General features: G+C 33.8%; 2 protein-coding genes across 2 annotated transcripts; one reads left to right on the plus strand and one right to left on the minus strand.

Annotated features, from left to right (window-relative positions):
- The first annotated feature begins 1,222 nt into the window (after positions 1-1,222).
- LOC115994403 (zeaxanthin epoxidase, chloroplastic) lies at positions 1,223-10,520 on the plus strand. The gene is made up of 16 exons (XM_031118541.1): positions 1,223-1,913; positions 3,431-3,593; positions 3,807-3,881; positions 4,283-4,383; positions 4,536-4,651; positions 5,834-6,045; positions 6,385-6,476; positions 6,927-7,041; positions 7,134-7,237; positions 7,701-7,746; positions 7,874-7,938; positions 8,046-8,132; positions 8,392-8,446; positions 8,540-8,628; positions 8,719-8,806; positions 10,257-10,520. The coding sequence occupies exons 1-16, from the start codon at positions 1,402-1,404 to the stop codon at positions 10,332-10,334; spliced, it is 1,998 nt and encodes a 665-aa protein (XP_030974401.1). The 5' UTR covers positions 1,223-1,401; the 3' UTR covers positions 10,335-10,520.
- A 10,485-nt stretch (positions 10,521-21,005) lies between these two features.
- LOC115950294 lies at positions 21,006-22,469 on the minus strand. Its single transcript, XM_031067515.1, has 2 exons — positions 22,386-22,469; positions 21,006-21,437 (listed from the first exon to the last, which is right to left on the minus strand). The coding sequence occupies exons 1-2, from the start codon at positions 22,467-22,469 to the stop codon at positions 21,006-21,008; spliced, it is 516 nt and encodes a 171-aa protein (XP_030923375.1).
- Between the last annotated feature and the right edge of the window lie 618 nt (positions 22,470-23,087).

Raw genomic sequence — 23,087 nt, forward strand, 5'->3', positions numbered from 1 at the left:
TTTAGATAGGTATAAAAGAAAAACCTTTTAAAATTTAGGAATGAAAAAAAAAATTATATCAAAATATTATAAAATTATTTTGTAACTAATTTATTTGCTAAAGGCCACTTTTTAAATTAAATTTTTGGTGAAAATACAACTTTGGTAGAAGTCAATTAGATTTCTATTCTTTTCAACTTATTATCAATTTAGTTTCAAGTTGAAAATAATATAAATCAAATTGATTGTTACCAAAATGTAAAATGCCAAATTAATAGTGATCCCAAAATATAGGGACTAAAAAAGATTAGCATTGAAAACTGCTATTTTTTAGGGATCATCATTGCTTGACTTTAGCAATGCCTCCACACAAATCTTGGAATCACTTTTTACAATAACATTAAATAAAAAAAATAAAAATTTCAACTACTATCCTCCAAGTCCCAAAATGGTTGTAAGAGCATTCTTATCAGCCTAGCAGCATTTTTAGTCAAATTTGGTCTTAAAAGCTATTTTAATTATCTCATTTGTAGGTACTCTTACATTACTTAATATATATTTTAATTTATTTTGCTAAAGGCCAATTTTTTTAATCAAAATTTTTAAAAGATAATCGAAATTTGGGAAAAATATTTACATAGTTTTAAAGCTGTGTTTCAAGCTCTTACATAGAGATGAACTCTATACATTGATCTTTCCATGAGACTCGCCCCTTGTGTGAGTGGTCGGAGCATTACAAATTCGGTAAGGTAGGCCAGAGTGTTCGGTCTTGACCCTTGAGACTACCAAATGCCACGCATTGGATTACTATAATGTGTCTACGACCAAATTGGGCCCCACAAACCACCAATGACATTGTCTTTTTTTGGATAATGGTGTTATTACCACCACTACCCTTAAAAAACATGAATTTATATACCATATTTAATATTTTTAATGAAAAAAACAAAGGCTGTTACTCAATCAGTTTCCATTTGGTTGCAAAAGTATCACTGAGATAGATATTATTTTTTTCTCAAAGACATAGCCACCACAGAAACTATCAACGTCTTGTGTTGCCAATGATTTTTTTTTTTTTTTTTCCCTCTTAGAGAAAATGCAGTACTGTAGTGAGAGTGAGAGCAAGGTTCACCAAGGCACTGCCACATGGCATTGCAATATCCACGATTGGTGCTCAGTGCACCACAATCCTTGTCCTTAATATTTTAGTGGAAATTTACATATATTTTATGTATCCTCCAATGGATTGGATTGGTTGGACCACGTGCACCCAAACACACACAGTTAGACGCACACAGAATTACACGTACACAGTGGCACAATACACGCACTCTTTCTCTCTCTGTCTCTTTCTTTATTAGCCGGAAAAACTTAGTTTAACCACAAGATCAACAAGTCTTTCAGTTCCCAAGAGAACCATTAATGGCTTCCACTGTCCTTTGCAACTCAATCAACTCGAACTCCACCTTAGTTTTCTCAAGAACCCACTTCCCAGTTCTCGTTTCCAAAGACTTCCCAGTAGAATTCCCACCTTATGTACACTTTAACCACCACTTCAAAACCAGAACAAGCCGGCACCAGAGGAAGCTGGTCCAAGTCAAAGCCCAAGTGGCAGAGGCCCCAACTGTGTCACCACCAACGCTAAGTGATGTGGAGCCACGAAAGAAGCTTCGGTTACTTGTGGCTGGAGGTGGGATTGGTGGGCTGGTTTTTGCTTTGGCTGCAAAGAAGAAGGGGTTTGAGGTGGTGGTGTTTGAGAAGGATTTGAGTGCTATAAGAGGGGAGGGTCAGTATAGGGGTCCAATTCAGATACAGAGTAATGCTTTGGCTGCTTTGGAAGCTATTGATTTGGATGTTGCTGAGGAGGTTATGAACACTGGGTGCATTACTGGGGATAGGATTAATGGCCTCGTTGATGGGATTTCTGGTAATTGGTAAGTTTTTCGAAATTATTTTGCTTTTTATATGTTTGGCTCTTCTTCCTTTTGGTGTGCTCGAAATTTGTTTCCTTTTTATTTGTGTCAAAGGAATTTAGAGGAAGAGTTGCCAATTAATGAATCACGTGACTCTTTACAACAAATCAGTTACAATTATTACTCTTCACAAAAAAAAAGAGAAGAAACCTTGTTAGCTATTTGTGGGTTCCAGAAGGAGTTGCCAATTAATGAACCACATACTTGTAATACTTTTTAGTGGACTAGTGAAGTTATAATTGGGTTCATCATAATCACTCATATATCCAAGACCTACCTAGTAAATACCCGATCTACCTATTAAGCACCTGACGTGAGACTCAACACGCACAACTCACACCCGATGTATCTTCACAGAATTGATGCAGTGAGTAGTGATGCTGTAGTCTGCGCTTGTGGTTTCAAGTGATGGTGAACCAATTACAGATATTGTGATTTGAATACATTCTTCTTGAGCATTTTGTGGTAAATTCATGGTGTAGTCTGTATGATGCCATTATCTGTTAACATAGTTATTCTTACAAATTTAATTAATGAAGCAATGGAAACCGAAGTTCATCCCACAGGTCAGTATGCTGCAATTGCTTCAGTTTGTACGGAAAGGCCTGTCATGGATAATTGAATCTCTGCTACTATACTGCAGCAAACTAGCATTCTGTGAGTCCTAAAGTTATTTAATTGCCAACAATTACTACCAGTCTACCATGGATTTTTTTGTCCATAATGGTGAATTTGAAAGCCAGTAATTTATGTTGACAATGGCATAGCTTTGTGCTCCAGGAAGACCGAAATTAGAGCTTTCCCCTATACATCTTAAATATTCTTTGAACCATATCTAAGAGAGTGAAAAGAAAACATAATTCATCTAAGAGGAGTGGCAGCCATGATTGGATGAGTTAGTCGAACCAAATTAAGGAAATTACATGGCTACAAAATGATCCTCTCATCTGCAAATATGAATGTAAGGTAGTAGCAGAGTGATTCAGGCTAAGGGAGGTCTATCCAAGATAGATATCTAAAGTGGTTCTTATTTATTTTTTTTTTTTTTTGCAGCTTCTTTTATCCCAATACCGCCTCTAGTTCTAGTAAGGCAGCGTCAGTGCTTTATCCATTTTACTATTTTAAAGCTTAATTTTTCTTTTGTTTTGCCATTTCTTCAGACAATCTTACCTAGTTCAGTGACATATTTGCATGCTTCAGCCAGATTCTGGCTTTTATTCCAAGAAGTTTTACAATAAAATGCCTAGAATTGCAAAGCACATGTATGATGAGAGAAGGATAAAACTAAACTGTTATTTAAACAAAAGAGATGAGTCAGATTGGTGATTAGTTCCATAATGCTTCAGAAGTAGAAATGTTCCTTTTTAACATAATTTCTTGTCTTATTTTGGATTGTAGTAGTTTTTAAGGTCCCTATTGCTAGAAAATTCTAATTATAAGCATCTAGTCACATATATTGATATGTAGTTGATTATCAGGTACGTCAAGTTTGACACATTCACTCCTGCAGCAGAACGAGGGCTTCCTGTCACAAGAGTTATAAGCAGAATGGCCTTGCAACAAATTCTTGCTCGTGCAGTCGGGGAAGATATCATTATAAATGGCAGTAATGTCACTAAATTCGAGGATAATGGAGATAAGGTAATAAATATAGTATGAGCTGTTAACTTGTTGAAGTTTGTCCTTCCATTATCACCAAGGAATGTGATGAATAGAAAGTTCTTTTCCACTTGTTTTGTTTCTTTCTTTATGGAATATGCATCTAATTAATTGATGTGCTCTACATGATAGTGTTTCATATATATCTTAGATTTTGACATTTTATTCTTTTTTCTTTTTAAAACCCAAATTTAGGTTACTGTGATGCTTGAGGATGGACAAAGTTATGAAGGTGACCTTCTGGTTGGAGCTGATGGTATATGGTCAAAGGTATTTTTTAATGCCCTGTATATAAAGACATGCCTTTTTTTAATACATTTTTATTTGTAATTCACTTTCTCTTTCTTTGATATATAGTTTTTGTTTACATATAACAATATGAAAAAGTGTATTAGTCTGCATGAGGGGATTAGGATACATATTAATGATGTATGGTAAGATATCTTAGCTCAAATTTGGTCTTACCAAGTAGCCATGGTAACCTGGTCCGTGAAATTTTCTCATTATTTCAGAAGTCCTGACAAACATCATCTGCCAACAGGCTGAATGAAATGGTTTTTTTTTTGGATGAGTGAGACACATATGATATGTTCTACCATTTTTAGGATGTCTTATGGTCTAACAGGTGTAATTTAAATTTCTAATATTAGATATGGTTTTCTTTTCAATAGGTGAGAAAGAATTTATTTGGACCAAAGGAAGCTGTTTACTCGGGCTACACTTGTTATACTGGTATTGCAGATTTTGTGCCTGCTGACATTGAAACTGTTGGGTATGTTTCATTCCACTTGAGTTACATGTTTGCTTTGCATCTTCATTGTCTGACACCATAGGCTATTAACAAGCATTTGGATCATTGTCGTTCTTTTTTCATATAATTCTATATCAAGTATAAAGGCTTATATTTATACTTCTCTTCTGAAGGTACCGAGTATTTTTGGGACACAAACAATACTTCGTTTCTTCAGATGTGGGTGCAGGAAAAATGCAGTGGTATGCATTTCATAAGGAAGCACCTGGTGGGGTTGATAGTCCTCATGGTACTCACTCTTCAGATGCTTAAGCTTTTCAAACTACCAATCAGTAGAAGTGAAAATAATGCCTGGATAAAAGAACAATAGCTGTTTTTGTGAATGTGTGTCTGTTTGTGAATAGGGAATTCATGCATCTATATGAACAGACTTTGGTGATCGTGCCAAAAAAGAAAATGGCCACAATTAAAACAGAGTTTGCAGGAAATACACAAAGTAATAATAGATTGTTTAGTGTTAGTCAAGTTGGTTTTCATTCTCATATCTTCAGTCTGGATGGTAAAAAAGTTCTTGTGGTTTCAAATTAATGTCACAATCTCTTACTTTGGGATCACAAGATGGGTGAAAGAAAAAGGATTTTCAGTTTAAGCACTAGATTTTTTCAATTTTGCGTAGGGTGTGGCAAAAATTGTACAAATTATGATTTATATAGGTGCACAATAGGGTTAAAAGATGCAGCACAAAACCTATTTCAAAAGGGAACAGGAAAACTAATCATGTGATCTCACTTGAGGTAGTGACAGAAGAAATCTCAAATTCATTATACTTTTACTTGAGCAAAACCAAAATTTTCTCAATCTGTAGCAAGTTGACCTCAGAATTGCAATAGAAGTTTACTGGCCTACTGGTGGTGGGCATTTGGGAAAGTCAGGCCGATCGGGTGGCTTTACCTTTTGCTGGAACAAGAATATTTTTTGCTTAAGTAAAGTTTTCCAGTTTTCAATTCTTCAAGGCAGCTCCAAGACAACTTATAACAAACTTTTACAGGAATCAATTACACCCAATCATGAAATCTGATTATAATCATTGTCATGGAATTGGCCAACACTCATATCCTAATCGGAGTTGCCAAAATTTCAATGAGAGACACATGTAGGTTTAGTATATCTTCCTTATAGCATGAACTATATGAAGGAAAGGTTCAAGTTTCATCTTAAGTGTCATCAATATATATATATATATATATATTTTTTTTTTTTTGTTGGGTTAAACTCAAAAGATAATACATATCTGAGAATTCTGTCCCTAATAATAGAATGTGTGTAGACATTTTTGCTGTGACCAGAAAGTTGGGGGAAAAATTGGATGGTGTTATTTCGGTTATTGTTACTTATTTTTTACAGATTTAGAAAAAGAAAAGAAAAAAAATGGATGTTTACTTATCATTTGTTAATGTTTTCCTTTTTACAGGTAAAAAGGAAAGGCTGCTTAAAATATTTGGGGGCTGGTGTGATAATGTAATAGATCTGATAGTTGCCACAGATGAAGATGCAATTCTTCGACGTGACATATATGATCGTATACCAATTTTAACTTGGGGAAAGGGTCGTGTGACCTTGCTTGGGGATTCTGTCCATGCTATGCAGCCAAATATGGGTCAAGGGGGATGCATGGCCATTGAGGTATACCTTGCTTTGTTTTTGTTTGATACACTTTATCCCATTTCAAGTTAATGATCATCATGGTTTACAGTTTTATCATTCCTCATCAACTCGAGATAAGCGTTGCCGAAATTGTGGGATGTGATAAGCACTTTTTCTTCTTCATCTTCCGTGTTTTCATTTTCCGAAACTTCTGCAGATTTTTTTTTTATTGGTCTCTTCATTGTAGACAACAGAAATAAACAATGTTTATCTCAGCTTTTCATTAGATGGTCAAAAGGATATGAGACTACGAATTCAGCAAATCCCAATTCAAGAATGAGGTCAAATGTGTTTGAACCATTTATGTCATCATGACAGGATGGTTATCAACTTGCAGTGGAGCTTGATAAATCATGGAAAGAAAGTAGTGAATCAGGAACTCCTATTGATGTTGTTACTTCTCTTAAGAGGTAATATGCTGTTTACTATTCCAAAGAAAGTTCAATTTTAAGGTTTGAACTGCATAATTACCTGATATTTGTATAACTGTGAGACATTATAAAAGAAAATTAAGGGGGAAAACATGTATAAGAAAGGGGATGTGTGGAACATTTTTTATTAAGTGAATAAATGACCCCAGGGGGTGAGGGGAAGATTGAACCAGTGACCTCCATTCCATGGGGTGTGGTCCTCAGTCAGTATGGTGACCCTTGGGTTAAACCTTAAAAAGTTGGAAATAGCACTGTTGTGATGAGTAGCATTGATAAATCACATTTTGCATAATTCTCAATTGTAAATTTTATGGTCTTAAACTCTTGTTTAAAGTTTGGCTGGCTTGGAGTTTGATAGACTGCAATTATATGAAGAATTAATCACTGACTCTCTTTGATAACACATGCCCTTTCTCTTTGGTCCCCCAGATATGAGAATGCTAGAAAATTACGTGTTGCCATTATTCATGGATTGGCAAGAATGGCTGCACTTATGGCTTCAACTTACAAGCCTTACTTGGGCATAGGACTCGGCCCATTGTCGGTAGGATTATTTATAAATGCACAAAATAATCAATTAAATCAACCTGGCCAGTATGTTGCATGGATATTGATGATGCCTTTGCAACCTCTCAGTTTTTGACGAAGTTTAGGATACCACATCCAGGGAGAGTTGGAGGGAGAGTTTTTATTGACCTGGCAATGCCCTTGATGCTAAGTTGGGTCCTTGGTGGTAACAGGTAAGATCTTAAGAACCCTTTTTTCAGTGTGCTCTAGCTGTTATCTTAATTTTCTTCTGACCTTTATTTCTGAACTTCACATGACCGGTAATGAAAACAGTCATTGATTTCCATGTGTTAAAGCTATTTTCCTACATGGAAGCTTCTCAAGTTTAGATGTCCCATAAAATAGTTTAGTCAGGATTTTAGATTTTCTTCAATGTTTTAGAAATTTTCTGTGCATTCGAAACACATATTATGAACATACTTCTTCCACTTTTAAGCTTTCATGCTTCTATGAATTTATACATCATGCATTAGAAATCTGGGCCAATGGTAAGTGCAAGAACCAGAAACCATAATAAGAGCTGAAATAAGGTTCATTTCATAATTTTTTAGTTCAAAATTTGAATTAAGCAGAAGGAAAGACCATTTTTGCTGTCAATGTTTTTATATTGGCAATGAATCATATTTTTCTTTGCAGCTCAAAACTTGAAGGAAGGTCACTATCCTGCAGACTCTCAGACAAAGTATGTTGGTTAAGTAATATTGTATTCAACTTCACAAAGAAGTGTAGCCTATTTCATTTTGTGATTAAAAGCAGCATTGGTTTCTATTTTGATCTAAATGCTGATATGTGATCAATTATCTGTGAAGGCAAATGATCAGTTACGCCAATGGTTTGAAGATGATGATGCATTGGAGCGTGCCACTAATGGAGAGTATGTCCATGAACCTATTTGTTTTTGAAGGTCATGTCTTGGCATATCTCAGTTAATGTATGCACGCCACTATCATTGGTGTTTTTATCTGTCTTGTTTGTTTGTAGGTGGTGTTTGTTGCCATGTGGAAATGAAACAGGCATTTCACAACCTATTTGTTTAAGCAGAGATGAGAGCAATCCCTGCATTATTGGGTATGAAATTTTGGATGAGACCTACTTATTTATAGTTTGATAAAGCCTGATTTTCTGATTTATCATATACAAATCCTAATGTTTGAGCAACTATTCTATTTTTTAAATTAAAATAGGGATCATTATCCCTTTATTTGACAATCCTACCCAATGCACCAATTTTTTATTGTTCTGTTCTCAACTACCTTCTATCATTGATATTCATTAATAATTTTTCTCATGAAAAAGAACTTTCTCTTATGTTTTATTTCAACCGCAGGAGCGTAGTACACAAGGACCTCCCAGGGATGTCGATAGCAATATCCTTGCCACAGGTGACTTAGCTTCTTTATTTGATTTGCTGGAAAAAACTCACTTCCTCTGCCTTTGGTATTCAAGATTAAATAACCAGTGTTTTATTATATTAGGTTTCTGAAATGCATGCACGTATTAGTTATAAGGATGGTGCTTTCTTCTTGACTGACTTGCGAAGTGAACATGGTACCTGGATCACAGAGTAAGTAATGGAAAGCAGGGCAGTGTTTTTTTTTTGTCATTCCGATTATACAATCTTCCTTTTACTAATTTTATTCTCTTACCTGTGCAGTATTGAAGAGAGACGGTATCGGATACCTCAAAATTTTCCTACTCAATTCCATCCATCAGATGTTATTGAGATTGGTTCTGATAAGAAGGTGTGGACTATCCCTACAGTTGATCTTACTGCATTAATTCTAATGAATATTTATCATGTCTGTTGAATTTGGATTAGGTGCATGTTGGTTGACTGAGCATGCTTAGCTTTGGAAGCAAAATATGCTTAACATAATTGACCGATACCAATGAAGTTCTATTTTTTGGGTGGGTTAGGTTTTGAAGGGGGAGGAGGGGGTGGGGGGGAAGGAAGCACGTCTTTATTTTACTTCAAAGATTTGGAGGCTTTATTCTCTATGCATATATTTCATTGCTTATGCAATCTAACATAAGTTTCAGAATTAGTTAAAGACAAACCTGGGGGAATACTGCTAGCCAAAGGTAATGGCAACAATTCCTGCTTTTGGAGGAAACAAATTGTAGGGATGGCCTTTGCGTTTGTCTTGTCCAACCGGTGAACAGTCATTATTTAGTTCTATCACCCACTTTCATGCATTTGCTCTGAGCCAACATAACTGTTTTGAATTGGTCCATCTTGTAGAAACCACATTTACATATTTAATTAGTGACGTTAATGGAGTCGACCTCATATATATTAATAGCCTAATAAACTACTGGGACCTAAAACATAAAAGGATTTTGCTAATGTGTGCCCTAAGGCACACAATAATTTCATTTTTTGAAATTTTTTTTCTCGGGAATTGAAAAAGTATTGATAGCTTTTTCAATTTCCGAGAAAATGTTTCCAAAAATAGATAGCTTAATGTGTGCCCTTAGGGCACACATTAACCGGACCCAACATAAAAATACAATTGACTTACAAACATAAATAATACTAAATAATAATCTTCTTGCGTCTCCCGCATCATTATGGTTTACTTTAGCGGAGTCAGTCAACCTCATATATATTATATTGGTTAGAAACAAACTGTATAAATTGTATAATAACCATGATTATTTTCTTTATATTATTTTCTTTTTCTTTTTGGGAAGAAGAGAGGGAGTGGCGGGGGATAACAAATAGGTCATGGAATTTTCTTTCTATTATTACACTTCTATTTACATGATTATTTTCAGTTGTTTGGCAGAACATGTATATGAAATCCCTCCATTTCTTGCAGGTTGGATTAGATATAAACCTAAATAAAAATAGTGGATTGTTTATATGTTATCATCTTTGAGAACTATAAGAAGTGTATTGTCAAGTTTTCTTGTTATTATTCTTCATGACTGTTCATCCCTCTTTATTTATATCTGTATCAAATATGTAGTGAAAGTGAATTCTACCTTGCAAATTAAATAGTTTCTAAATTTTCCCCTTCGGTGTTTTTCATTTTTTTTTTAAAAAAAAAAAAAAAAAATTGTTTTTGTTTTTAATGATTTTAAGTTGCTCTGCCAGTTAGCCAGCCTGAAAAATAATTGTTATAAGGCATGTCTTTTCTTCGCTTATGATTGTGTTGTGTACATTCTAAGCATCCGAGAAATGTGCAGGCAAGATTTCGAGTTAAGGTATTGAGGACTTCTCCAAAGGATGCAGCAGTGGATAGTGGAATCCCCCAGACGGTGTGAAAAATCTTTTAAGTTTCATTTTCTTTAGAATACACAGGAATTGTACAGCATTTATTCGGAGTGGTAAAGCAATGTAAATCTGCCGCATATTGCTGAGTGATAATAAGGATAACTTATACAAGAAATATTATATTTCAAACCTTCATAAATTTTATGATTATTCATTTTGAAATCCAGGTTTTATTTCCTATTTAAACTTTCAACTTATAATTGAGTTCACTTGTTCGTAATATATGGGCCAATAAATGTAGAGAACAAACATGGCTCTTTCACAATCAAGCCAGACATAATGATGTCCGAAATTTAAATCATGAGGTTTGGGTTTTGTAGTAAAATTAGCAGTATAGAAAAAGTTTGACATGTTCGTGCCCGTTAAATTAATTTTTCACGGTACGAAACATAGAACGATTAGCTGACTTTGGTGATCTCTCTTTTTTGGCTATTCTTATCCTTATTACAGAAGCATGTTTACGTGCACTTTAGCACTTTAATACGAGATATGTTTAAGTTATTGATATAACTGCACAAGAGTTATCATTTTTAGACCGTATATTTCAATGAGATCTAATGGTTAAAAAATGTCAATTGTTAATGTCATTATTAAACATTTATTGCCTGCCACACCAACTAAATTAATTCAGAAGTTTTTTTTTTTTTTAATTTTTTTTTTTAATTTTTGTTGTTGTTGTTTGTACCTTATTTATTAATTATTATAATCACATTTAGCGAGAGAAGACTGTAATATTTATTAAAACCTCTTTAAATGTTGAGAGAGAGAGAGAGAGATTCATTTAACACTAATGTTTTTTTTTTTAGTTATGAAAATATTAGAGTCAATATATAGAGAAGATAAATTTGAATTAGAAACAAATTCTAATCACTAACATTGAGGATAAGATTTTGATAGTTGCCTCTTCTAAAAAAAAGAAAGAAAAATGATCATTTCTATCTTATCATGATCTTTACAATCCGATCATTTTTTTTTTTTTTTATCTTTATGTCTAAGGATTGGACTTAGTTTAAACTATTTTTCCATGGTTAAATAAAATAGAGAAGATCATTTCTATCTTCATCTCTAAGGATTAGACTTGTTGCGATGTTACAAAAGTCTCCATAGCAAGACCGTTGGAATAAATAAAAATAAAAATAAAAATAAAAATCATACCATAATTATAATACGTAAGTATTATAAAGGGATAGGCCATGCTAAGGAACATCCACCCCTTAGAGCATTCCCATCAGGTGTAAAATGCCAAATATTTGACATTTGGCATACTAAATACCAAAAAATACCTCTTTTGAGATGTTCTAAATGTTATAATATTAGGCACCACATGAACAGTACCGTTCCATTTTTGGAACGGTACGGATGAAAATGCTAAAAAAATAATTTTTTATTCATTTTCACTCTCTTCTTTTATGACTTTTTTTCATCTCTCTTTCTTTTTTCTTCTTTCTTTCTCCGCCTCTCCCTTTATCTTCTCTCACTTTCTCTTTCTTTTTTCTTCTTCTTTCTTCTCCAGAATCTTCACCTCTCCCTCTTTTTTTTTTTTTGTCACTTTCTTTACGCCTCTCTCTCTCTCTCTCTCTCTCTCTCTCTCTACTTTTTTCTCCGCATAGACCGTTGTCATTGAGATCAACCCTCGCCATGGAGTTCGGCCACACCGATGAGGTCGATTGGTGGAGATCGCATGTAAGTTTGGGCGGTTTTTTTTTTTTTTGGTTGTGAATTCCATGTGATTGTGGGTGGTGGTGGAGTTGGGTTGATTCCATGTGATTTGGATTGTATAAATGGAGTTGATTCATCTCTTCATTTTTTTTTTTTTTGAGAGTTTTGTATTGATTTTGGGGATTTTAAAAAAAATAGTATTGGGTGATGGTGATGGCCGGTGGATTGTTGTTGGTGGTGGTGGGCTATGCTTGTGTATGGTGGTGGATTTGGGCAGTTTTTTTTTTTTTTTTTTTTTTTTTTTTTTTTCTCCGGATTGTGGATTCCATGTGATCTGGGTGGTGGTGGAGTTGGGTTGATTCCATGTGATTTGGGTTGTATAAATGGAGTTAATTCATCTCTTCATTTTTTTTTTTTTTTTTTTTGAGAGTTGCGTTGATTTTGAGGATTTTTAAAAAAAAGTAGTATTAGATGGTGGTGGTGGCTAGTGGATTGTTGTTGGTGGTGGCAGGTTACCTTATTTTTGCATATTTATATCATTATTAGAAAGTATTATCATACTTATTTTGAGTTAATTCATGCATTTTATATTTGGTTTTGGAATAATACTAAATAATCAATTTTATGCTTAATTGAATTTTATTGCGTGAATTTGTCTTTTGTAAGAAAATGGAATTAAATAAGTTGATTTGTGCAAAGAAGAAAGCTAGTGGACTTTACTTTTACAATGACCATGATAAAGTTAAAAAAGGTCAACCCAATTAAATTTAAGTCCAATTGGAGCAATGAATCAAAGAAAATTTGCACCGAATCCAAGTCCAATTCGGATTAGGATTTCAGCCTACACATCAGTTAGTATTTTTGACATAACTTTCGACTCATATGTCCAATTGTGATGATTCAAGTTGGGCTGGAAAGTTAACTTAAAGGGCTACAACTTTGTAGTTTACCAAAAGTATGAATTCTGATGTTAAATGGGCCAAAATTGTCGGTTAAGTGAAGCCTAAAAATCTGAGATTTTCTCTAGACAGGAATTCAACTTGTAATAGGATTCCTTGACCTATTTAAAGGCTCTTTAGGGCAAAATTCAGAGGACAACTGGGAGCTGAACGTATAGGTGGCGGCTACCTCTTTGTTTTTCTTCCATGACAGTTAGTTTTAATAATTTTTCTAGTTTAATGCTTAGTATTTTATATTTGTGTTTTCTTTCAATTTCTATGAGTAGCTAAATTTATAATTAAGGTTGAGGATGAAATCTTGTTAATGATTATCAATATTTTTTATGTGATTTGATTTTTCCCACAATTGTTGTTCTTTAATAATTTAAATTGTTCTTGTTTCATATCAATTGACTAAGATTAGATTCTAGGGGTCTGTTTGGATTGAACTTATTGTTGCTGAAACTGAAAACTGAAAACACTGTAGCAAAATAATTTTTAAATGTGTAAATAGTATCGTGGGACCCATTTTTAATGAAAAAGTTGAGATTTGTGGGTCCTATAAACAGTACATGGACCCACTAACAGTGTCATAGCAGACAAATATGTGGACGTTGAAAGTGGTGTGGGTCCCGTGCACTGTGCATGGGACCCATGGCAGCTGTGTTCACGTGCTTCTGGGTAAAATAAATAAATAAATAAATAAAAAACGCAAACGCAAACGCAGGATTCATTTCAATCCAAACTGCACCTAGATATGAGTTCAATCAAGTTTTTTTCATGATTTAGGATTTATCTTAATTATTGAATGCTTGGTTTATTATTTATTGATTATTGTAGTGGGCCTTTTTGGTTAAATCGGGCTGGGTTGCCTCCTACGGTTTTGGGCCCAAATATTCTGAGTAAGGGAGTTGAGACTGGTCCAATTGCAACTCAATTTGGTCTAGCTTGTGTGCAAATTATGCCTCGTCTACTAGGAGTACGCTTACGGTGGACAGAACTGTTTCAGATGAGTCGTGACAAGTAGATATGATAATAATAAGATAAAAGAAAGTACTTTGACTTCTTTATTAAAGTAAATAGATAATCCCTACTTAAGAAAAGATGATTACAGTTTAACAACAATTATTTTTTATAAGAAAAATAAGGGAAACAAGTGGATAGTATATGGGTTAATTAAAAGAGGAAAGAATTCAGATTAAATCTGATCCGCAGGATCAAAACTAGAGAGGGAAGAACACCTCTTCTCAAAGTGAATAATCTCCCAGGGAGATCTTGCCGTGTAAAGTAATCACTTTGAGGGAAGTGGACCTGAATGGCTGGTGCATAAGAGAACTCCTTGTTTCTGGCAGAGGACAGGACTTTGAAAGGGAAATAGGGAATCAACCTATTGGTGCATGCCTGCCGCTCTAACTCTCTATCTTTTTCTTTCCTTCTCCTCTAATATTCCCATTTCTTATCTTTTCTTTCTTTCTTCCTCTTTTTCTTAATACTTGTTTTCTATTTCCTGGTTTTCGAATTCCTAATACTGTGGTGCGTGTTGTTGTTCCCTGTTTACGGCAAAGGCCTCTTTATAGTGCCTGCCGTGACCAGGTTTTACTATTTTAGCCCTTAACCACCTTTGTCTAGTTTGGGTGTACTTGCCGACCACCACTGCTCCGTTTATGTGCCACCCCCCATTGCCTGACCAAAGAAAATTATTTTGTTTGTTTGTCTGTCGTGGCACATTTCCCTACTATGGTGTGGGTGTCTTCTCTCTCCCTATCCCTCATGGCATGCATCTAGTGGTTCCAACTCAGTTTTGCTTTTTTTGGGTGGTATGTCATCCATGCAGTACACTTCCCCCGAAAGAGCCCAAGCAGGAACCTTAAAATAGGTTTTTCCCCTCTCTCCACTACCAAACCATGCCCTCTTACCTCTAACCCATGACCTCACCGTGTCCTGTATTAGCTGGGTACAGGCTGGTGAGGTCTGAGCCTTGCGCGTACCTCTCTTCCATGTATGTCCAAAATCTGTCTGCTGCTCATGCATTTGCCGTGGTTGGCTTGCACAGTCTGCCGTCTGTTTTTGACTATTTTCTGATTCCTCTTTCCTTTATGACTTGCCCTACTAGGGGCTAGGCCTTGCTTGACGATGGGCTTTGCCTTTCTTCAGCTCACCCTTTTTCCAACTACCATCTCCTACCATACCACTCTATCATTCCTGTTACGAAGTTATTTGCCTCAATTGTGCTGGGCATCTTTGGGCCTGCCGTTTATTCTTCTCGTAATGGCCTAGTACGGCCATTGGTTCTTTTATTACATCACTGGCGGGCTCTTATGTCCCATTTGTTTTCTCTTAGGTGTCCTTGGCCCATTTGCTTTCCTTGGCCATTTTCTTAACTTTGCATTTCCATGGGTTTTTACTGAGTTCTTTGGGCTTCTCCGGCCCAATTGCATTATCCCTCATCCTTAGGGTTCATGGGCTTGCCATCAACCCCTTACTTTCTTTACTTTCTTTACTTTAGGCCTACTGTGGCCCATTCTCACTTTTTCACATCATATACTGCCCATGGTTTGCTATTTCCTCTCTTTTCAGGCTCCTTTAAGCCCATTTACCCCCTCAAGACCCATTTGTTAATCTCATGGGCCTGTGATCCATTATTCCTACCGCTTGAGCTTAATGAGTTTTCTATCCATTTACCAATTCTTTTCTGTCCGTGTTGTTGGGCTTCTCCTTTCCACTTGGGCTTCCAAAATGGCCATCAACAATTATAAAATTGGATATCTCTTGTGATTTGTTTGTCAACGGATACAATTAATGATTTGATTTTATACTTAAGAAATGAAGAAGAACATGCTTTTGATATTTAAATAGAAGTTTTAATGATAATATTTTCCATGGTAGCAAGATTGGTTTCTAGATTATCATGTAGTGTTTGGAAAAATTAATGATTATAAATATATACTAATATGAATTAATAAGGTGGATTTCAAAACCTTAATTCCTATCTCTAGATTGTTTACGTCTCTTTACTGCTTTTATATTTTATCTTTGCTTAGTTTAATTATTTGCTTAGTATATTTAATTTCAAACAACCAATTTTTATTAAACTAGATTATGATTAATTTGGTTAAGATTTGTTTAATTTTCCTATATTCGTTCAAGTCCCTGTGGGTTCGATCTCGTTCTTGTCAAATTATACTTCGGTATGGTTCGTACACTTGTGAGTACTTTAAAATTTCACAACAGGTTGTAACTGTGGGTGGTGGTGGCGGGCTGTGCTTGTACATGGTGGTGAGTTTGTTACAGTTTTGTGCTTGTGTATGTGTATGGTGTTGGGTTTTTATTTTGTATTTTTTTATATTGAAGGTTTTTTTAATATTTTATATATTATTTTAATGTATAGAATTGAAAAATAGAAGATGTGATGTATAGTGAATTGTAAAATGGTGTGTTAAAATAATAAAGTATGCTTTTTGATGTGTCAAAATGGCATATTTATAGAACATCTGATGGGAATGCTCTTAGAAAGTTAGGACTAGCACTTGTGCAAGGTTAGGGACAAATTAATTAGGGAGAAAGAGAAAGTAGAAAAATAATATAATATTCTTTACAATTAATTTGGTTAGCTGGTGTGGCAAATAATACATGTTTCACAATGACATAGGCAATTGACTTTTTTAGCCATTAGATCTCATACAAATCTACGGTTTAAAAAGGGTGTAACTTTTACGAAGTTAAACTCATCTCCTTTAATATATAAATATATATATATATATATATATTTGATAATTTGATATTTGGGATGGGGGATTTGAAAATACTAGTTGAGATATAAATGTTTGTCATGTTTGGATGCACTCTGTTGATCGGTTATGTGGCCCACCATAATATGCTCTAAAAACCCAAAAAGTTTTATTATTATTTTTTCATTCTGTGCTTGCCAGATGCACATTCATCCTTCCCTCAAAAAAAAAAAAAAAAAAAAAAGCACAATGATCTGCGAATAGTGAAGGAAGATTTTCTTTATTGTGTTCCTTTGTAAGAGAGAATTTTATTGATGTATTTGGAGTTTGAGTTCGTGAGTAGGCGTGCATTATTATTATAAGAAAAATTATATGTACAAGAGAAATTATATGTACGTAACTAAATTTCACAACATTTTCGCAATACCTTTATTTTTAATTATGGTGGGTTCTAGTTTAGTATTTTATTTTATTTTGACCTATGAGGAACTGACTCCTCAGCTGTTATGAAAATGTTGCGACAATTTGTTATGTCTCTAGCACAACTCTTATTGTAATCTTTTTATTTTGCTACTAAACCTATCCTTCTCGATATTGTTCATACTTTGTGTTGAGTTATAGATTGATTCCAGTTAATTAATTCAATTACTCTACTTAATTAATTAGGTCAAATTACATGCAATATTGTGGAGGCACCAACAAATCACAATTCTAATCTAGAGTGCAGCAAAAAATAAATTTGACATAGTGATTTATTGACTAATGGGGAAAACCTTCACAAGGTAAAAACCCCTCTAGGTGAATTTCAAGTCACTACTCCCAAAATCCACTAATTAAGAATCAAGTGATTACAAGTACAATGAATCTTACCCTCTTGACTTATCCCAAAGTACCTACCTACAGTAGAATCCTTATGCTAATCTCTAATTAGACTTGATTTTGTAGAGACTTATTCAATTACACAAACATCCAATCTGTGACTAACTTCCAACAACTTGAAACTTGTTGTTGGATGCAAAGTTCTTCACTACATACTTGAAGAAGAGAAAGCAATTTGGTTACAAAATCCTAAGGTGCATAAGAACTCACACGAAGTATGTAAATTCTCTGTGAGTCTCTATATATGATGACGGCTGTAAAATAAAGCTTTTATATCATTTAGTAGGTTAGATAACGAAACCCTAGAAAAACCAAGTCATCATGGGCTGAAAATCAGATCTGAGAAATTTGGATCTACGAAGCTTGATAGATTGAGAGGTATCGGGATTCCTTTATTCTCGATAGAAGCAAGTATCGAGCCATCAATTTTCAGCTTTTCACACTTGTTTCTTTGTGTAGTCTTCATGACTTCAATAGTACCACCTGTAAAGTCTTTTCAACATACTTTATGATATTCTTGAATCCATTTAGGACTACCCAAATATAAGTAAAATGTGTTTTGTCATATCCTATGACAACTAAATAAAATATGACCCTAATGTGATTTGACAGTGCGTTTCAATTGTGAGTCTCTACTACGTTTTATGTGATTTGACATAGGAATGAGCAACTATTAATTCACTAAATGAGAAATTGGGGTTACAACAGTATTTATATAGCATAACCCTACTCAACACAAATCCCTAAAATACCCTTGATTTTACTATATCATATCGTAGGGAGCATTGTTCCTCGCCCCCCCCCCCCCCCCCCCCTAAAAGTATTATTTGATCCACAAACTAACTTTTCATGACCTTGAGTATCTCTATTCTGCATCGCTACACCCATAAGGCCTATGGATTAGTTGGCTAAAAAATATATATGAGCTGACTCCAATAACTTATGATTCTAAGCATAAAGCCGAACAACATAAATCCCTATGCTCTTTGGGAGTGTTTTTGTTCTATTTTTCAATTTCTATTTCACTATAATTAACCAAATTTACAACAACTTGGTATTAGCGCTTCCCCTATCTCAAGAAACTATATTATGTGAACTATATATATATATATATATATATATTATATGTATATATGTGTGTGTGTGGGAAAATTTACTCACTATTCTACTTTAAACTATACCATATTTTACACTTTACCCTTTGCATTATTGAAATGCACGTTTGACACCTTAAAGTTATAACTCCATAACACTTAACCCCCTATCGTCTGTTTTGGGGTTAACTCTAATGGAGTTTAGCATATAAAATCAATTTACCCCTCCCTCCAAAAAAAAAAAAAAATGTAGAGGGTAGATTTTCCTTTTAATGCTACATTCTGTTAGATTTAACTAAGAAAGTGACGAGAGGAGGTAAAGTGTTACACAAATTTAGTTTAGGGGGCCGATAATGCATTTTCGTAGTTCAGGGGAATAAGTGTAAAATGACTAAGGTATAGTTTAGGATGAAAATGTCTAATTCCCTTCCTCCCCTTCACCCTTTTTTAAATGGATGTAATTACATTAAGCTGTATATGCAATAACTATTTTTAACTAATATCATTATGAAATATACTTTGTATAGAGTTTATTTGTTTATTATCTATATAATATATATATATATATATTTCTAAAAGCTGAAGTGTAGTATTTATTATTGTAATTACATTAAGTTGTATATGCAATAACTATTTTTAACTAATATCATTATGAAATATACTTTGTATAGAGTTTATTTGTTTATTATCTATATAATATATATATATATATATATTTCTAAAAGCTGAAGTGTAGTATTTATTGTTGTTACACTCTTGTTGAGCCACATTAGTATAGCATTTCAATCCATTTCAGTCTATTTCAATTGTGAGATCTATTAATAAATAACTAAAGGAGTTAGTTAATTTAATTATTTTGCCCAAGTCTATTAGTACAGGAAGTCATTTAAGCATTTTTAAAATTAATATTAATCAAACAATAAGATTTTTTAAATAACGAATGTTTTCATTTATATTTTTAATATAAAAAGAACATTTAATCGATATTTTTTACCAACTAAAATAATTTTCAAAGTGACATGATTGGTTAGTGTTACATCAACAACATAATAAACAAATTCCTAATTGTTTTTTAATGATACTGTAGTGAGTACAAATTTTGCTCATATAAATCTTATAAATCTATATAATATCTATAAATTGAATCGTAGCATTTATTGTTGCTACATTCCCTTTGAGCCACATCTACGTAGCATTTTGGTTCACTTCGATCAATTTCAATTCATTTTGGACTAATTGAGCCTTAAATTGATTCTTTTTATATGTTGCATTTTCAATTTTTGGTTCAAAAATTCAAGTTTTCTCTTAAATTTTAGATTGAAAATTATGAAAATTTTATTCTATTTGAGCCAAACTCTTTAATTTTCGGCTAAAAAATACAAACAAAATAGGCATTAGAAATTAAAGATATAGACCCTACAAATTTTATATATATCACTATATAATGTTGAATGCAAATTACATTATATATTCTATTATATAAAACTTATAAAAATATAATATAATTTTAAATAACACATGTAATATTTAATATACAAATTTTACATTATATTTTTATAAAATAATTATATTACAACTTTAGATAATTTATGTGCTTAGAGCATCCACAGCAGTAGAGCTAAAAATTTAGCTATTTGGCACCACAAAAAAATTACTTTATCTATTTTACCTACACGCATGCTGCAGCAGTGGATCAATTTTAGCTTTCAACACAATAAAATAATATAAACATCACAATAAAATAATATGTCTACTATAATAAAATAATATATCCACTACAATAAACAACAATCACAACCACCTGCAACCGCTGCCGCAGCCATTACCGTTGCCGCCACCGACTCTTCCACCGCCGCCACCACATGATAACAAATAATCGTCTAGTGTTAACACATGATTTTTTTTAACCCCAAATTATACTTATGCATTTTTTTTTTTTTTTTACTAAAACAATTTCTCAATCATAATGATAGCAAATAAGAAACTAGAGTAACAATAATATTTTGTTTTAACCCCAAATTACATATATACAAATTTATCTTTTGACTAAAAAAAATTTCTCAATTGTCATGATAGCCTATTATCATCTCAATTGTCTGGAAGCAATCTTGGAATAATGTGAACTATGAAATGGAGGAACTTTATAAGAAAACATATAAAATAGAAAACATATTATAGCTGGAACAATGTAGTCCATAGATTACTTACATACATAGTTCAAACTAAATCACAATAAAACTCACACACTTGCACAAGTTCCTATGACTCATGCTTCTCAACATATAAAAATGAAGTTCCTACGACTTGCCTTGCAATTGCCATATATGTTCAATAAAGTCCAACTGGAGTTGAAAATGAATTTCTCAGTCTCTAATGCGTTCATGCCTCTCAATGTATGATATAAATCCATCACTTTGTTCACGTAACACTTGCATAGGAGGATTATCCACTCCATCAATTTGTTCATAATCCAAGTCTACCACTTCATTATCATTCTGCTTATCTTCAGCAATCATGTTATGGAGAATTATGCATGCTTTTATGATCTTTTGAAGTGTTTCAAGATGGAAAAATCGTGCAGGTGCACGGACAATTGCGAAACGTGCTTGAAGCACTCCAAATGCACGCCCAACATCCTTCCTACACACTTCTTGGGCTGCTGCAAATAATTTTCGCTTATGTCCTTGTGGAGATGGGATTGTTTTCACAAATGTTGTCGACTTTGGATATATACCATCAACAAGGTAATATCCCATTATGTAGTCATGACCATTGATTAAGTAATGTACTGCAGTCTGCAGGAGTACGTCCTTTAGCAAGTTCATTAAAGGCGTAAATACACTTTTGGTCCCTACATTTTGGACTATTTCTCGATTTGGTTCCTAAACTGATTTTGCTCCTATGTCACTTCTTGATTTTTCAAAATCATTTTTAAAATCGTCCCTATTGGCAACCTAGTTACGGAAGAAGCTGATGTGGCAAACAGAAGTGCCAAGTGTCAAAGCCAGCTAATAAAATAATAATAAAATATTTTATTTAATATTTTTAAATGCCACGTCAACATTTTTTGAATTAAAAAAATAAAAAAAATTTATATTTTTCAATTTCAATTTAATTCAAACTAAATTAAAAAAAAAAAAAAAAACTTTTCAATCTGATTTTATTATTATTATTATTATTATTATTGCTTTCATTATTTTTTAGCTAAGAACACAAGAACTTATTCTTCATGTTCTTCCCAAATCCCAGAACAATCAAACCCAGAACAAGAGCACAATCAAATCTAGAACAATGCAAAATTTCATACAAAATCCCTATCCTCCACCGAAACCTCTAGAACATGAAAAATTCATCAAACCCAAACCAACATAAGAAAACCAACCCAGAAAAATCATCAAACCTCCAACCCAAAACTTCATCAAACAACACCCTACCGATCAACAACACCAAATCCGCCGTCAACAAACCCAAATCCACCATCAATAGCACTGAATCCACCTAGTTGAAGCCTAGTTCGAGTCATGGTCAACTAAACAGTACAAAAACGACGTCGCATTCAGGTGAGATGGAAACGATAACTTTTTGCCGCCAAGTACACAGGAGTCGGTGGTCTTCCGATTTCGACTCAGTAGAAGTACAGCCCACCCCAACCAAACCCAGAAAAACCCAGCCCTCTCCAACCAAACCGAGCCATCTCCATCTCCATCTCCAACCAAACCCATAATCCAAGACCCATGGATTACCAATCTCCACCCTGACCACCGATCTCCACCTCGAACACCCCAATTACACCAATCTCCACCCCGATCATTGATCTCCACCTCCATTACTGACCACCCCACGGAAATCTAGAAAAACCCAAAGATTAAAGAGTCAGGTTTAGAGAGAGAGAGAGAGAGAGAGAGGGATTGAAAGTTGAACAAAAAAAGATACAAACACATATACACACCAAGAGACAGAGAAAGAGAGGATTTGGAAAAAAAAAGATTAAAAAGTTATCGGAAGAAAATGTTTGTTTCTTAAGAAGGTTCAAGAAAAATTGAAACTATAAATTTGTTTTCTTAATATTTAAAATTGAAAAAAAGTTTTTTTTTTTGAATTTTTTTAGTTTAATTTTTTTGAATTATTTTTATTTTGTTATTAATTAAAATGCTGACTTGTCATTTTTAAAAGCAAAATAATTTTTTTAATATTATTTTATTTGCCACGTTAGAGATTAACATGCCACTTATGCACTCCGTTTGCCACATCCGCTTCTTCCATAACCGGGTTGACGGTAGGGACGATTTTAAAAACGATTTTGAAAAATCAGGGATTGATATAGGAGAAAAATCAGTTTAGAGACCAAATCGAGAAATGGCCTAAAATGTAGGGACCAAAAGTATATTTACGCCTTCATTAAATACATGAGACCACTCTAACACATTAACATTATTATTTGACCC

Source organism: Quercus lobata, chromosome 6, assembly GCF_001633185.2.
Source record: "Quercus lobata isolate SW786 chromosome 6, ValleyOak3.0 Primary Assembly, whole genome shotgun sequence".
NCBI classification, from domain to species: domain Eukaryota; kingdom Viridiplantae; phylum Streptophyta; class Magnoliopsida; order Fagales; family Fagaceae; genus Quercus; species Quercus lobata.

What these genes read in the sequence shown, in the direction of transcription:
- LOC115950294 (XM_031067515.1), bottom strand. Translation starts at nt 22,469, where the DNA reads ATGGAGGTGGAGATCAATGATCGGGGTGGAGATTGGTGTAATTGGGGT. An exon ending in GGTGGTCAGGGTGGAGATTG is followed by an intron (nt 21,438 to 22,385) that starts GTAATCCATGGG and finishes GTACTCCTGCAG; the next exon opens with ACTGCAGTACATTACTTAAT.
- LOC115994403 (XM_031118541.1), top strand. Translation starts at nt 1,402, where the DNA reads ATGGCTTCCACTGTCCTTTGCAACTCAATCAACTCGAACTCCACCTTA. An exon ending in GATGGGATTTCTGGTAATTG is followed by an intron (nt 1,914 to 3,430) that starts GTAAGTTTTTCG and finishes GTTGATTATCAG; the next exon opens with GTACGTCAAGTTTGACACAT. An exon ending in TGGGTCCTTGGTGGTAACAG is followed by an intron (nt 7,238 to 7,700) that starts GTAAGATCTTAA and finishes TTTTCTTTGCAG; the next exon opens with CTCAAAACTTGAAGGAAGGT.